Source organism: Mycetomoellerius zeteki, unplaced genomic scaffold, assembly GCF_001594055.1.
Source record: "Mycetomoellerius zeteki isolate Tzet28-1 unplaced genomic scaffold, Tzet1.0 scaffold427, whole genome shotgun sequence".
Classification (NCBI taxonomy): domain Eukaryota; kingdom Metazoa; phylum Arthropoda; class Insecta; order Hymenoptera; family Formicidae; genus Mycetomoellerius; species Mycetomoellerius zeteki.
The window spans coordinates 26,960-44,849 of NW_017257422.1; the positions used below are offsets into that span (position 1 = coordinate 26,960).

Below are 17,890 nucleotides of genomic sequence, written 5' to 3' on the forward strand. Positions count from 1 at the left end.
CACACACACACACACACACACACACACACACACACACACACACACACACACACACACACACACACACACAGCGATAAATTATAGTTATTAGAATCTAGAAAAACGTCTATTATCCGTCTTAACGCTACGGTTGCTGCAACTAATACCGCGATAAACTCGTCGCTTCAGTGTCCTAAATGTCGTTTTAGCATAATTTCAATCCTGCGCAGCGGTAATTTCTACTCTGTACGGTTGCTTTTTAATCTTCAAAGTGCGTCGGCAACTGTCTGTTTAAAATTTACAAAATTCATTAATTTCTTCTATATCGATGAAATTAGCAAAAACTAAATTTAAAAGATCTTAATCTTAAAATCTTATTTCGAATAAAACATTCCTGATGTGGTAAAAAATTACACTTATTACAATCTTATGTATAGAAAACTCCCGGATATTTCGCTTAAATACTACCGATAAAAATAGCAAAAATTAATTTATATGGAGTTTCGCCTTGAATAAAATATTGGTGCGAAGAGTCGAATCACGCTTGTCTTATCATAATCCTATATACTTCGCCATTACTATTGTTTGTTTAAGGCTCGTCCCCACTGACGATCAACGATCGGCTTCAGTGTAGACAAGCCTTTATGTTATAAATTTATTATTGCATTCTTTCACGTTACGAGAAAATCGTGCAGCTGTATACAAGGATTAATATTATCGCAGCAGTTTGCCGAGGTTAACGCCGTAGTCTCCGCCACATAAGCGTTATTTCTTGAAACCTACTCTTCGCTTTTTGCTCGGCGCAGCGATAATTCTTGCCATGTAAGCTCGCTCCGGAAAAGAAAACTGCGCAGACGCTTCTCAATCAGATCGTAGGTTTGGTTTCTTCTTTTGGCCGTACTAGTCGCACCCGTTTTTCATCTTTTCTCTCGCCGGAATATGCTCATTTTGCGTTATCTTACAACCGTACATCTCTCGCAGCACCTCGCAAACTGCATCGCGAAGTTTTGTGCAAACACTCGTCAAGAAGCAGAAAATTGGCAAAAATCGTAAAATCATAAAAAACGATAATAATCTAGTTTTTATCTTATTTTAATTTTAATATCTAGTGTCAAGAAAAGTTTAAAACTGCAGGCATCGAGGTGATTATACCTGAACAAAACAAAGTTTAAAAATATAATTTTTATCTTATTTCAATTTTAATATCTAATGTCAAGAAGAATTTCCCCCCTTCTCTTGAGACTAAGAAACCTTCTTGAGCTAACGGTGGACTTCATTCAATAATAAATCTCTTATTATTATTATTATTATTAAAATAAACTCTTAATATATTCATTCTTTCCTATACAAATAATTTTGGTTTGGTTTCTCGAAATTAATTAGTGCCTTTTAGTCAACATAAATTAAATGGTTTCACAGATCCAATGTCACTAAAGTTCAGTTTATCTTCTGGTTAACTTGTGATTAGACTTAACCTTGATAATACAAAAATTGTGTTTCTCTCGTGATGATCAGTTACTACACTGATTTTGTAGTGGTATCTTTAAAAGTTACTTACTACAAAATTATTAGTTTAATGATAGACCACAATAATTACAAAAATACAATTTTTACATTATCTGGTTAACAACTAGTTAATCAGACAATAAAAAACCGAATCTGTGTCACAAATTTTGACGTTCGTTTTGGAGAGTTAAAATTTATATCGAGGCGGCCAGATCCGAATGAAACAAAATTTAAAACCCTAATTTTTATTTTATTTCAATTTTAATTCTCCATCTGCAATCAGAGACTTTTTTGACATAAGCAAAATTTGACTCTCAAATTTCACTCTCATTTTGCTCAAGTTTTAATTTTTATTAAATACAGGTTTCAATATTTGGGAAAAAACTGGTAAAATATTTAATAAAGATGTTGAAAAGTAATGCTAATTTTTTTTAAGTCTAGAACAGTAAAAGAAACTTGGTCTGGATCAAAAAAACTCAGATTACAAATGGAGTAAAAATATGATTGCAGATAAAGAGTTAATATCTAATGTTAAGAAGATTTAAAAGATTGGCATCGAGTAAACTATATCTGAAATAAAAGTTCAAAAACAATACGAAATAAAGTTGAAAAACAAAATGTTAAAAGAACAAAAAGCGAACAGATGTATGATAATGTGACAAATATGCGGCAATGTGACAAATTAACATACATGCATCGTATTCCGCGTCACGATAACTTGCTTAAATTCAACGTCAGACGAGACCGGTAACAGTGCTCCCAAGTGTTAGATAGATAGATAGATCCGATTACCTCACGCCACGTTCAGGGATCATCTGAATGTTTAGTTACGAATGTGTCGAGACTTGAACGCGCGCTTTACTTTCGAGTCTATAAATATACGTAGAGACGACACAACACGCGACGCAACAACACGCGATCGGTGAATTAATTGCATCATCATCATCATCATCATCATCATAAGGTCATCGGGGAACATTTTTTGCCAAAACGCCGCGCCGCGTACACTACGATTATATATTATTCGCACTGATTTCCGCAATTATTTCTCGCCCCTGTCGCCATCGATCGTCCTGCGCTTGTATACGTGTCACACGAAATAAAAAGCCCCAATCATGAGATCGAATTGTAATCTGTCTGTCAACGAATTTCGACGACCTCGGCTCTCCCCTGTCTCGTATTCGTTCTATCGCGTTTGATACAGACTTGATAAAAATTTTATAAAACTAGTTAAAAAAACTTGATAAAAAAAAATTTTTTTAATTTTAGAGTGTTAAACACATACTCTTCGTCTTTTTAAAAAATCTAATTAATGTTTGAGGCTGAGTATGGTAAATTTGAATAATCTCTAATGCCATTATAACAAAAAAGATTTAAAATAATTTTGGTAATTTTATTGGCATCATTAAGTTCAAGAGAACCAAACCAACTTGATTTAAAATATTCTAAAAATGTTACCATGATTTAACTTTTACAGTTAGATTAATTGAAATTTAATAATCATAATAATCATGCTATATATTTTCATCTTATTGTTAATATATATATATATATATAAAATCAGATTAATATTCTACTTGAGAATTTCCTTATTCTTTCTTTCTTTTTACATTCAAAAATTAAGCATCAAAATTTTTTTTATTTTCAAGGGATTACGTTTAAAAGTAGCTCTTTAAATGTTATCAGTGTTCACCGTGAAAATAATTGTGTACTTATTATTTAAGCGCTTGGCCTTAAGTTTTGTTTTTTTGCTGAGATAATCTTAGCATTATGTGTGCTGACGTAGAGATTTGACTAAGTTTTTATGATACATGAACGTGTACCGCGCAAAATTGCTCTGTATACAAAAACAGCTGTAGCTTAAGCAGAGTCTACTATGACATTTTAAGATGTAAGGCTTAAACTTTAAGCCTTAAGCCATAAGAAATTGACCGATCACAGTTGAAAATGGACAAATCAGAATTTCCTTGAATGTATTATAATCTTAGTTGAGATAACCAGAATTTTGATTGATATAATCGGAATCTTCTGGTTCGTCCGTTTTTTTCTGTGTTTGAAAAGAATAAATGACTATGATCGGTCAATTTCTTACGGCTTAAGGCTTAAAGTTTAATGAGTTTTATACAATAAACCGTTAAAGTAATAGAACAGAAATCAGGAGCGAGTTGTAAGCGAGTAATGTATTATAAGGCAACAATAAGTCAGTAATCAGTGATTGCGTAGAAATGGCGAAATTCCATTTCTTACAATTCAAAACTTAGATTTGCTCTGAGAACTATCACCTTTATGAATGGTTGAAATATTGTGATGTAATAATCTAATATGATTTATTCTGAATGTAAGTTTCCTAAGATTTATGACTTGTATGACTTACCACTAGTATGATATATGATATATGATATATGATGACTAACAGCTTATTGTATATAGAAAATCCATAAGTATTACATTTTATTTGATGTTTTTCGATTTATTTTCCTGCAAGACGCAGTGTAACACAGTAATCACTTCGTTTTTGTTTAACATTGACAAACAACAAGGATATAATGATTCACTGTGTTACACTGTGTCATCTGTGTCTCTTGGAAAGCATTCAAATAGCATTTTCCATTGGGAAAATTAGCGACACTGATGCAATTGAATGCAAATCGGATTACATATTTTCAGTATTAATAAATAATTTGAGAATACAATCGATAAACTAGAAGCCTATGCCAGTCGAGTATAGGCTGGATCTTTAATGCTTAAATAATTCAATGTGAATTATATGTATAATACTATATAGTATTATATAATGTATATGTATATAGTATTATATAATGTATATGTATATGCATTTGTACCATATTTGTAGTCATTCGAACTGCGCGCCGAATTGATTTTCCGGACTTATAAACGCAATTAAACTACTGTAATAATATCACGAATTAAATTAAATTGACAAGCAATTCTTAATAATTTGATCCTCAATTAGGCATCATATTAGAAAGATGTTAATGTGCTGAAAAAACTAAATTTATTGCGAAAAATATTACCTCGGCCGGATCTCTTGTATTCCATACGAGCGTCCTAAGCCTTTGGACTACCGAGGCCTTAGTAATATTCTTCGCAATAATCGGTATATGTATGGAAACATCTTTTTTAGGCAACGTAATATAAACAATAAGAATCATATTTTTAGACCGTACATGTGAAATAATTTGATCCTTTTAAAGTAATGAGGTTATCGTGGACAAAGAATATGTAGGCAGTTTGATAAGTCAGTCCTCTTACTTTTTTTTTTCAATTTATTTTTCTAGTCTCCTTTTAGAAAGTTACTGACTTATCAAACTGCCCACATATGTAATTAAAAGGGTCAAATTATTTAACACTGAAAATGTTTGAATTTAATTGCATTCAGTGTGTACCAGTGTTGCTAGTGTTTCCCAATCGAAAATGTGTACCAGTTTACTAGTTTTCCCAATGGAAAACATAAAAAATGTAGACGTTTCCGAGTGATTTGCAGTCGAAGAATTGTCATTTTTTAATAGCATTTTGATAATCACCGAGGATCGTCACTATCGAAATTTTGTGAAATGCTTGTAAAAAGTAATTATCGTCTAACATAAAATTATGAATAAATAGTTACATAACAATGTAAAGTAAAAAGTGCGTCATTCAATGCACAATCATAAGAATACATCTTATTGAATCATATTCAACGATATTCTATTATGGTAATAAAAATTATGGTACGCATGATAAGATGTACAAAACAAACGTGTGTTTACTTTCGAGAAGCGATTTAAGAAACTTCCCTTGTTCACGACGTAAAGCCAGAATCAGACTACGCATTGAAGATTGAGATTGAAGATTAAAATTTGACCAGTGAGGACAAAGGAATTTTAGCTCCTATTGTTTTGATTGGTCAAATTTCAATCTTTCAATCTTCAATCTCAATATTCAATGCGTAGTCTGATTCCGGTCTAAGAATTTGTATGTCATTAAATTAGCTTCAAATTGATCCTTAAAATCAGTATAATTTCGATATTAATAATAATTGCGATATTAGGGAACTTTTGCAATACCGCATATTCAGATACGGTATTGCAAAAATTCCCTATTAATAAAGAATTTCTACGGAATTTTCTGAATTTTCTATTAGCCGACAGAAACATACGAGAAGACGAGAGACGTAAATTCTTTCACCTGTAACGTTAAATTTTTAATTTATCGAAACTACATCAAAATTTGACTGCAAAACGCATGAATGAATTTGACAAATCGTGAAATGAGATTTTGTTTTCTCAGTGCAACGGCGACGATGACGACAGGATAATACACAATGCGATTTCACAACACGTTATTTTCGGACACGCTTCGCATGACGCGAGGCACTGTCTTTTCCTTCTTCCCTCGCCCCTCCGTCCTGAGAACGCTTCTTCTTTCTCGTTTGTACGTGCTTACGAGAGACGGAAACCGTAGAACTAAATTCATCGAATGTTCGAGAAAGATCACAGGCAGAGCAGGCCTTGATTTAAAATCGACGCGCACACACAATTAGTTCCTACGATCACCACGAGGGAGAGAAAAAGAGGGAAAAGATATCAGAACCGTAACGTTTTCACCTATAAGATCCAGAAAGAGAGAAAGAAAGAAAAGAAAAAAAGAAACAAAGAGTGGGGGACATCGATGTGGACTAGAAACCGGTATACCGTCAATGGGTTCGGTTCTTGTAGACACGGAACTGATGTCTACGCCTATTTCTGATAACGGCGATCATCGCGGAGCGTAGGATGCATTTTTCTGCGTCTATCCGTATCGCGTCGTGGAATCGTCGAAGAAAACAACGCCGGTTTTCGACAGCCGGTCGCCGGCCGGCAACAACGTGGTTTGTTGTCGTCGCCGTGGCTCATTCCGAAGCGTGGCGAACGATCGACGCTGCGCGGCGTCCCCCGCCGCGGCGTCCCCCGCCGCGGCGTCACTTCCAAATTTAAATACGCAATTCAGGGTTCTGCCCGGATTCCTGGCGATAACCGACTGCGGAGAAACACGAGCGCGCTGCGTGCAACCTACCTCGGAGAACGTATCTCTCATCCTACGTTCGCGTCGTGTGTGTCCGTCCTCACGTCCGAGAAGCGCCAACAACGGTAAACGGTGTGCCCGGAGCGACGATATATCTGATGCAAAAGCCGGCGATCGGCACGCGAACAATACCAGGATCGTACCAGGAAAATTCACACGAGAGAGAACCACAAGCGCATACTCACAACCGTACGAGCTCGAGAGGAACTGCCGGAAGCCCCTTCCACATGGCCGGCGACAATTGGCGGCACGTTGCCCAATTGGCCGCTATATGGCGAATCAGCGACGCGAGCGCACCACGACGACCAATCGCGACGCGGCGGCGCGAGTCCTCCGCCATTGCGCGCTCGATTCGAACGTCTATAACGGGACTAAGCGGCATGCGAGAGACACATGATGGTACTTGTTAATTAACTGAAATTGCTGGCGATAACGATAATGGCGAACTGTTGTACTTCGGTATCTGACGATTGTCTGAAATGTACATGGCAAATTAATTATCAGCCCTTATCGCACATTATAAGCACATTCTCGTTTCTCAATATTTAAAAACATCGTCGTTAACAGAATGGCATAATGAATAATGATTTTCGTATAGCCCACAAAAATCCGTTTTCGCGTGATAGTGACGAGTGTTTAATAGAAAAAGCAAAACTAAAGAAAAACGAGACTAAAAAGTAGAATATTAAAAATAGACGTTATCAATTTACTCTTATCGCGCGTAAACACGGTTCTCTTTTTTCAATATTAAAAAATATCTTCATTAATAGAATGGCAGAATAATTTTCGTAGCCCGTAAAACATCCGTTTTTGCACGTGATAATGATGAGTGTTTAATAGAGAAAGCGAAGTTAAGAAAATTAGAATTAAAAGCAGAATATTAAAAACATATGTTATAGAAATGATTTTGCTTTAGCAAATGTAAGCATTTTTTGAGAAATAATCGTTGTCTCTGTTTGTAAATTTGTACCTAAAATAATACGCAAAGCAATAAGCAATCATCAGCTTGTCATCCTATTTTAATGTCAGATTAATTAAACATTTCGTTTGTAAAATGAATAATTCTACTTTATCCTTTCAAATTTAAGATAACATAATTTTGTAATATTAAAGTCACTTTGTTATTTTTCATTATAATTTAATTAGCGGATAAATAATCTTTATTTATCTTTCAACTTTTCATAATTAGAGTGATATATACGACGTTGATTACTATATTGCTCTGAAACAATATTATCCATTTTTTACCATAAACAATCATGATTCAGAAACTTTTCCTTCGTTTCTAGACATAATGAGCATTAAAAAAATTGCTTATCTAATAATATAAAGATTTATGATGCTCAGTTTACGCAGCTAATGAGACTCGTTCACCTGATATTCAACATTTCCGCTTATCGAGAAAGCGCATTAATAGCGTAAACGGTGCTTTTTATTACCCTTATTGAACATCAATTTCCATTTTTCGCAATGCTACCGATGCGGGTTAAAATCAATTTCAAAGTCAATTAGAGAAACAGGTTTTCTCGTACGGTATATTCGCTAGCATATCCGCTACTTCCGTCAACTTGCTATCTTCGATGTTCATTAGGCTGTACATGAGTCACAATAATGAAACTCATTTTCCATTTAGCAAAACCGAACTGACCTCGATAACGATTTAAAAACTACGCGATTTTAGCACCATCAACACTTTTTAAAACTGCAGTTGATTACAGCTATGCTTCGCACAGCAACATGACATATAGGCCATTAATAAAGATAACGTATCTCCGTGACATAAAAAAACGGGAGAAACGCGATAATTTATCTGCGTGACATTCTACCGACAAGAAAATAGCAGCTCTGACTAATCTCGAACTTTGTTTATCCATGTAAGATCACGGATGTAACGGATGATCGATGCTACAAGTGTTCGCTGTACTTCTGTTACTAAGGAGAGTCGAATGAGGAGGCCATTTGCGAATCGTAAGTACGAAAAGCGGGTCATTACAGAATGCACTCTTTAGACCCCTAATCTGTAACTCTTAATGGCAGTATCGTTATGTTGTCGTTGTGCAGGTATTGTATATGGTAAAACTGCAACGATAGTATAACGGTACTAACACTGTTGTTAAGAGTCACAGAATGGAGGTCTTAAGTCATGTAAATTACATCGAATGCATTGTGCATTCGAATGCATTTCAATTTTATTCTTATGCGATGCATTTGCATATGTAAGAAATGTGATATGAAATTTATATATAACACGTATCTATCAAATAGCCGCGTATCTTACCACAGACTTGCCTTTTCGTACTCCCAAAAAAAGCGATATTGTTAACAAGCGATACTGTCCACTTTGCTGGGTAAGGAGTTTCTAAAACTATGTCCCCATTGTAAATGTTAGGGACAAAGCATTAAGAAACATCAAGAAACTTTTGGCAACAACCGGTAACTTTTATAAGTAACATCAATAAAAAGTTCAGAATATAATATATAATATTTTTGTCAATGTAATTTTATAGTTAACTTGACTCATGCAATTATTGATTAAAATTATATTAAAGAGGACTCGAAACGAAAGGTCGGAACGATTACATTTTTTAAATTTATATCTCTTAGATAATAAGTTTTATGCATACGAAGTTTCTCGTTGTGCAGCGATGGGGACATAGTTTAATGTTAAAAATATAGCGATTTCAGCGTTCGAAAAAATCGAAGATATTTTGCATCGTTTCTCAAAGAGACATAAAATACTTCGTACTGCGGTATGTATAATAACTAGCGCAATCTTATCGCAGAGCATACGACGATGATTACATCGCATTATGCGACGGTTAATCCGCTAACATGTCGCTGACATGTACATTTCTCGATTTCGTCCGTTTCGGACCTCTATGGCTTTCCAGTATAATCGAAGATGAAATCTTCGAATCATCTCTTGGGAGGCCGATCAAAACGCAGAGATACGACTCAATTTCTACGTAGACCGAAAATGTGAGCGGCGAACGAATTCGAGATGTAGTTCGCCAACGACACGAACAGATTGTTCACCGCGTGATAAGCGTAACCGTATACCAGCGCGGCACACAGTCGGGCCCTTACAACGGACAAGTTGCACTTACTAGCAGCTCGCGGCGAAGGTGGCGACTCGTCATCGTCCACGACGGTATGCGTGCCAGCGGTCTCGATACGCGCGACGTCGTCGTCGTCGTCGTCACCGTGGTCGCGCAGCGTTTCGTCGTCCGCGCCGCGAACGTCTTTATCATTCGGTCGGACACGATTGTCTAGGTCATCATCGTTTACTACCGAGTCCACCGGGCAGACGTTCGCGTTATCGCGGTTAGAATAATCGTTGTCGTTCCTGTCGTCGTCGTCGTCATCGTCGTCATCGTTGTATTTCTCAATTTCCATCGACGGTTTCTCGCTCTCAGGAGTGGGATCGAGCGACGACGATGTGGCGAGGGCCGGATAATTGTTGTCGTGCACGTCCTCGCCGGCGTCGACATCGGTCTCCGGACCTATGTCCGTGTAATCATATTCAGCGTCGTCGTCGTTCCGGTGCTTGCCGTTCCTGGTCATACCGCACACGGAATTTTTCAAAAGTAAATCGAAATCAGGACGATCCATGTCGTCGTCGATCAGCTGTTTGATGTAGGCCGGTTTTACATCGAATTCATCATGATTCGACGGGATCGGATTATTCGGATCCATGTTGTTTAGTAATAGACCATTCGGTGCTTGATGCGTCAGGAGCGGATTCGAGCGCGAAGCGATCTCGATCGGCGGCGTCAGGAACACCACGATTACCGTGATATTGTCCAAGGAACCCGCACGCTTAGCACTCTGCAGCAAAGCCTGATACACGTGTTTCAGGTCGTCTGCAAATATAAAATAACGTTCGTTAAAATTTTCTTATGGTTGTACTTTGGCATCGACTATAATTACGTCTTCCGTAACAGGAACACATATTTTTTGACGCTAAAGGAACACATGGGTTCCTGAGATCTACTGAAGTTTTTGTTATTAATTTCTCTCTAAATCTGAATCAGTGGATAATCACTGATTACCAGTACTAAGTATGCCACTGGTAATCAATAAATGGAATGTGAGATCCCTAACCTAGCTGATCTTTATTATGTGATCTAACTAACCTTTAAGATTTAGAGAGTTCTTTTTAAAGATTCTTCAAGTTTAAAACTGTGAAAAATTGTAAAACATAAAATTATTACAAAAAAAATCATGACTATTTAAAAAAATTTTAAATCACACTAAAGTTTATATGTTCCAGTTACGGATTAATTACTGTTATATCGTCAAGCATAAATTTGAAACGTTGCATGGTCTCATTGTTAAGCCTTCTACGAAATTTCGCGGAAACATTCCAGAGTAGAAGACTTGAAGAAGGGGGCAAAAATCTAGCACACACACTGGAAAAAGAGTCTAGTATAAGTAGCTATCAAATGTTGAGTGAAATAATTTCCAAATATTTGATTCATATAACCAAAAATTTGTATTACATTAAACACATCTCACATGTCCCAAACAGTCCACTCAAATTTATATGTTATTTTAACATAACAGAAGATACACACAAAAAAGATAATACTAACATAATTTGTATAAACCGTGGAAGTATATTTTTTTCAATAAAACTCACATTTATAATATTGTTAAATTAATATACTTTATTCATTCATCTTAGAATTTACATATTTAAACATTATTTTTATGTAGTTCACTCACTCACCAATTGTGTCATTTTGACACTAAAAAATGTTAAATATCAATTTCACACGAAATCTTTAAATAACATAATCACATTATGTTAAATTAATAATCAAATGTTAACAATTCAACATAAAATTTTAATAAGTAAGTGAGTGGACCGTTTTCAACAAATACAAAATGTGTTTTTACTGTGTGCTATATTAACCGAACAATTAATTGGAATTATTTCACTCAACATTTGGTAGCTATTACCAGACTCTTTTTCAGTGCAGAAATATTTTTCATATTGTGCTGTTCCGTAGACAATTAACTTATTGGCGTGAGTCATGGTAATAAAAGTACGGTTTATAGTCGGCGGAGTCAATGGCTCGTGAATAAATCGCGCTTGAAGATCACGCGATCGCGTTGAAGACCTTCGTTGTATTGCAATATTGTTTCCTAAAAAACACAAATTTACGTAATTGCATAATCCATCGGGATCACTGCAAAGACGATATTTGCGGAATTATTATTGTCACACTTTTCATCTTTATTATAAACTGGATGTAACACGATAGATTATCTTTTGCCGAATCAATAGATTCCAACAATACCTCTTGAATATTTAAATGTCTCATGTCATGCAGATTTTACGGTACTTTTACCAAGTACAGCATTTACTTCTCCAAGTGACAATAACCACTTCCTGTTTCTCACACGCATGGATGTTCATAAATTTGAATGTTCCGTAACTCTAGATTACAGGACACTTCTTTGTATTGCTGTTGCTGCACAAAGATGTATTTTACATGAAAAAACTCATGAATATAAATTATGTATCACATCTTTTTATTTTTCATTAACTTTTTTTATTGTTATATTCTGTCTGAGAGACAGAAAATCTAGGGAAATACTGAAACATGTAAAGTCAGATTCAGATTAAGTAAACGAGCGCGTACGAAACACAAATGTACAAGTTGCATCAATGAGTTCGAACTGCGTTGTTGATATTCCTGGCACCTTTCACATTCATTGAAGTAAGCTATTCATTCGCGTTTGTTTGCTTAGTCTGGATCCGGCTTAATGCGTCATACTTATTTTTTATGGGACAAAATACCTTTCTCAAATGGCATTTTTATTTCACATTCAGCGAAATAGTGATAACAATTATAAAGCGATGACAAATACATCTACAAGTTTTATATATAGAATTAATTTTATGCACAGTTGAGTAAACTGTTTTATAGTTAGCTACATATAAAACTTGTTATTACCTTTATAATTACCATCACTATCTTTTTCTCTGAGTGCAAATTTAAAAAGAAAGCTTCAAACCCTTTCCTTTAAATTTAGACAAATTCTGGAATGCATTAATCACATAGATTAATATCAATCTTTTTCTTCATTTTGGAATAAAGATCGAATACATCTTTTTTTTTTTTTGGTATTTTCGAATTTGCACGCAAGATCCTTTCATACATGTACGCTTTTCGTGTATAGAATATAAAAAAAGGTTCAAAATCCAGATATCGCATGTGTTCGAGCGTCAGTCAAGAGTAGGGCTACGTTTACACCGTACGCTTAGTCCGCGACCTATACGATAGGTGTCTTTGTTTAACCTACAGGATAAACAAGGACATCTATTGTATAGGCCGCGGCCTAAATGCACGGTGTAAACGTAGCCAATGATTGGTTTCGAAGCAAGGTTAATAAAGACTAATATTTTTTTTAAGAATAAAATATTGTTTTTTTTTAAAGCATGTTTTTAATGCTTCAAACATGTTTTAAACAGTATTATTAAAAACATGTTTAAAATATGTTAAAAACATTGATTAAGCACGTTTTAAACTGTTCAAAACATGTTTTTTATCAACTCTGTTTCGAAGACTTCGATATTCAAACTTCAAAGCTTCGGCATTAAAATCTTCGAAAATTGAAATTTAAAAGCTTCGAACCTTCGAAACTTCAAAACCTCGATATTTCAATCTGCAGAACTCTTCCAAGAATTAAAATTCTACAATTATTAATAAACCTATCGATTCATGCCATTTTGAGTATAATAACTGCGATTTGAATCTATCTACCTAAGTCGACTGTTCCTCAAAACTTTAATTGTTAGTAATCTTTTAATTAAATATGTGCAAACGAAAAATCGACTTGTTTTGGAATGTACAAACGAAAATCTATCGATCTATTTTCCTCGTAGTTGGAGGGCTAGTGTGAAATTAGTACCCTCTAAAATTATTTTTTAATAACTTTTCCATTAGAAGTATGCAATCGAAAATTACACGTACCTACATGTGCAAATGGTGAGCAATCAAATGAGTTATAGAAAGTCAATTTTTTTCAGAAGTTGGAGGACCAACACACTGTTCGGTTAAGAGGAGATTGGTGAAAGAAATCCTTATGCCCATTTCTATCAATGTAGATTAGCTTTAATTTCGATTTATCTTTTTTTAATTCTTAAAACTATAAAAAGGATTTATAATTGATGAATTAGTTAAACCAAGATTAAAATTAAACTACATTAATAGAAACGGACATTAATATAGGTACTAACAAATTTTAATTTACATTATGTGATAAATCAGGACAAATGCCATTCTGCTTAGGGTTCTTTTAGGACACCTCTATAGAGAGCCAAAAATCGGAATGTCCCGCAAAATTTGCGAAATCTCGATTTGGAATTTTGATCACCCTAATTGCATCAGTCATTTTCGGACAGTGATTTAGGAGGGTGGAGATCTCGTGACATCGCGCGCAGCATATGGAAATTCCGCGATTGTAGATTCGCCGAATCAGGGAAGGTACCAACCAATGCGGCAATATATTGTGCGGCCCTGGTAGAAAGTACGTTGACCTACGCGCTATGCAGCCTATCGACGCCTGCGTAGTCCTCCCTCTCATCCGTCGCTCCTTCGTCCTACGCTTCACCCTCTCTCTCTCTCTCTCTCTCTCTCTCTCTCTCTCATTTCGTTTCCCTCCTTGCCCCGTTTGCCGCTCATCTAGGCGCTCACCTCTCATCTTCTCTTTCATTCTCTTGAATTCGCGCTCTAGTGACTTTATTACATCGCAGGAACGTTCGCTCACCATCTGGGCGGAAGAGAGGGGGAGAAAGGATATTAATTTTCCATCGGTTCGTTTTTCGACGTATATCCGCTACAACCCCTACTGATGATATAACTCATCCTCCGACAATGTCGTGTTTCATCGAGAAGAAAATTTATTATTGAAATGATAAAATTCTTTCATTCGAAAACCGATATATAAATCGAGAGAGGAACAGATTATTTTCATAAGACTCTGTTCTAGTTTTGCTATCTGCAAGCATCTCTGAAACTTAAGTTTGAAAGAAAACTTCTAGTGATCCTAGATTCGATATTAATCTCAACAAGATCTCTACACTGAGAAAAAATTCTGGGTGAAAATAGATGAACCAGAAAATTTTGATCATATCAATCAAAATTTTGGTTATCTCAATTAGAATAATAGATTCTATCAGAAAATTCTAATTTGTCCTTCTTCAATTAGAATTCCAATTAATACAACCAGACTCTTTCTAGTATAGTTCAGAGAGGCTCTATTAAATCTTTCATAGAAAAATTCTGCATTTCCCTTGGGAAAATTCACTTTAAAAAAACTTAAAAAAATACTTAAAATATACTGTAGAGAAAACCTAAGAAATAAAGATAAATTTGCACACTTTAAACTTTTCTTTAAAATAATTTTAAAACTTCCTCACGACCAACTGAAAGAAACTAACGCGCTGTATGCCGATTATATATTAAAATCATCCTTGAAAAACTTTAAAAATTTTAGGTTATTTTGGCTTAATCTTTCACATTTTAAATTACCTCAAAATTTTTTAAGTAAACTCTTAATTACTTTTAAAAACTTTAACTTCATTAAAAGTAAATTTTCCCAAGGGTTATCTCAACTAGAATTATAATAGATTCTACCAGAAAATTCTGATTTGTTTTTTTCAATCAGAATTTCAATTAATGCAAACCTCTATTTTCAGTGTATAGTTCAGGGAAGCCCTATAATTCTTTCATAGAAAAATTCTTTACACCAACGGTATAAACACCATCAACGCTAAAGGTCATTGGGGACATCCGGATATGGTGTGCTGAGTGACGCATTGGACGACTATGGGGACCTACGTCCCATCGATCGATAATCGGATGTGTCCACAATGAATATGTACGAGCTGATGGCAGGTGCGATAATTGGCAGGTACCTATCCTCGATGAACACGTGCTCGCAAATCGAATCGTCGCGTTGCCACGACAGCGTAAAACTGCGAATTTTGTTCGTTTTTCGAGGAAGATAATATTACCGAGGAAAAAGCGAAAAAAACTTCATTACGTGCACCATCGATTGTTCGGGGATTGAACGAGCGCGAGTCGCATCGTTAACGCAAAGAGGGAGGGTGTAAACGAGGCGAGAACGTGCGCAAATGATGTCAGCTACTGCCGCAGGACAATGATTATCCCTTTTATCTTCGCTTGACAAAGCGATTGGGTTTTTTTTTACCTAAATCTCCAATATTTTTCTTCGCGTTAAATCATAAAAAATAGGGCAGATATCGCTCATTTAAATCTCAAAGAATGTACTTTTTTTCGTTTTTTATTTTCAATTAAACAATTTGTTTAAACAATCAATTTTACAAAATGAAAAAACGCGGGTAATTTTTTTTTCACTTATGCTACGAATCCCGTATTCAGTTTGACGCTACCACGGCTGTATTAGGCATGGGGCTTAAAGGGTTAAATAATTCTAAGTAAATATTTAAATTTCAATAAATATTTCTTTGAATAGTTCTGTAAATATTTACTAAATATAAATATTTATTTGACACAAAAAATCGTTAAATTTTATTTAACTATCATTTTTTTATTGAATACATATTTATTTACTGTAAGCTAATGTTTACTTATTGTTCGTACTATTAAAAAAAATATGTAAGATTTAGTAAATTTTTTTCGATGTCTAAATATGTTTATTTTTGTATCGTTTTTATATATATAAAATTTTAATAAAAAGGGAAACAGTTTACAGCTACGATAATGTCGAGTAGATTTCATTGTAACAGAAAAAAATTTACCATGAACGAACTTGGGCGTCTTTTATGCGATTGTCAAACAATCTTGCTGTTATAGAGGGTCAATGAATTCTAATCCCGTCTTTTTCTCGTCTATTCAATGTGATGACAGAAGTGACTAGTCAAGGTCACTTATAGCGGCTGGTCGGATACATTGATAGTGAAGCTACGATAAGACCGATGAATGAAAGCCTCGTGCAAAGAGCACGACGCACGCTACCTAACTCGAGGGGCTGTGCACGCACACATAACATAACAACATATCACAACGATCCCACATGGTGAGTTGAAGGATAGCCTTACGGCCCTAAGCGACCGTATAGATAGCGTTAACACGCAATACGATAATCAAATTGTGAATGTTTTATATCTTACATCACGTTATGCTTGACAGAATCTTCCTAAGGAGCTCTTAAAGACATCTATGGGGATTTTTTAATTAATCAAATTTAAAATTATTAGTGGTTTTCTTTCAAATTCAAGTTTTGGAAATACATGCAAATATAGCAAAACTATAGAATTTTAAGAATTTAAAAGTTACAAATATATAGTTATTATTTATATATTTATATAAACATTAATTTTTATATTTAAAGAGGTAATTAAAAATTAAATGTCAATAATTTTTAGAATAAAATAATCTTCATACAATTTCCTATTAAAATCGATTTTATAAATGGAGCAAAACATCCATGAATCAAAGGAAGTGTGTGTAATATTCTGTGTCAAGTAAACGTTGATATAAAATAATGATGATAAAATAGGAAAGGCATTGACGTCGAATGAATTTTCTAAAACGATTTTTTTAAGTAACCGTAAGGTCCTGTGCACAATAGAAGAAATATTAGGAATACAAATAAATATTAAATATTAGAAATTAAAAAAAATTAGAAAATACACATAGAAACGTATCGCACAATGGATATATCGGATTAATAAATAAAATGTGGCATATATTTATATATCTTATATCTTATTTATATCCATTGTAAGTTACGTTTAATTTCTATTTCTAATTTTTTTATTTGTAATATTTAATATTTATTTCTGTTCCTAATATTTTTTCCATTGTACGCAGGACACCTAATGCATTCGTGATACTACATTTTTCCTCGTGATTATCATTCAACTGCACGAACTCACTAATGAGGTCCATGTATGAGAAATGCGCAATCAGCTCGTCGCCAATACCATTTTTAAATTATTAATACTATAGTACGCTGCTTGAATTAATAACTTTTGAAATATTATGATCGAAATCGTCGCAAGAGAATTGTAATTTTAATCAACCATCTGTAATCATATTTTTATTCCCTTCGTCTGCAATCTGATTCTTTTTTTTTGTTTATTACAAGTTTTTTTTACTGTTCTAGATTTCTAAAAAATGTTGAAAAATTCAGGATACTTTTCAATTATATTACATTATTCTATTACATTATCAAATAGATTTTACAAATAAAGGAAGAAACCGGACTCCACCCTCCTTTATTTTGGAGAAATATGAGAATGATATTTTGCTTGTCAAAAAGTCAGAGGGTCAACTGT

General features: G+C 34.5%; 1 protein-coding gene across 1 annotated transcript in view; it reads right to left on the bottom strand.

Annotated features, from left to right (window-relative positions):
• Positions 1-17,890, bottom strand: part of LOC108726563 (serine-rich adhesin for platelets) — a 74,888-nt gene that overhangs the window by 11,960 nt on the left and 45,038 nt on the right. Inside the window, 1 exon segment of the mRNA XM_018454216.1 lies at positions 9,657-10,412. Within this exon segment, the coding sequence (XP_018309718.1) occupies positions 9,657-10,412 (756 nt within the window).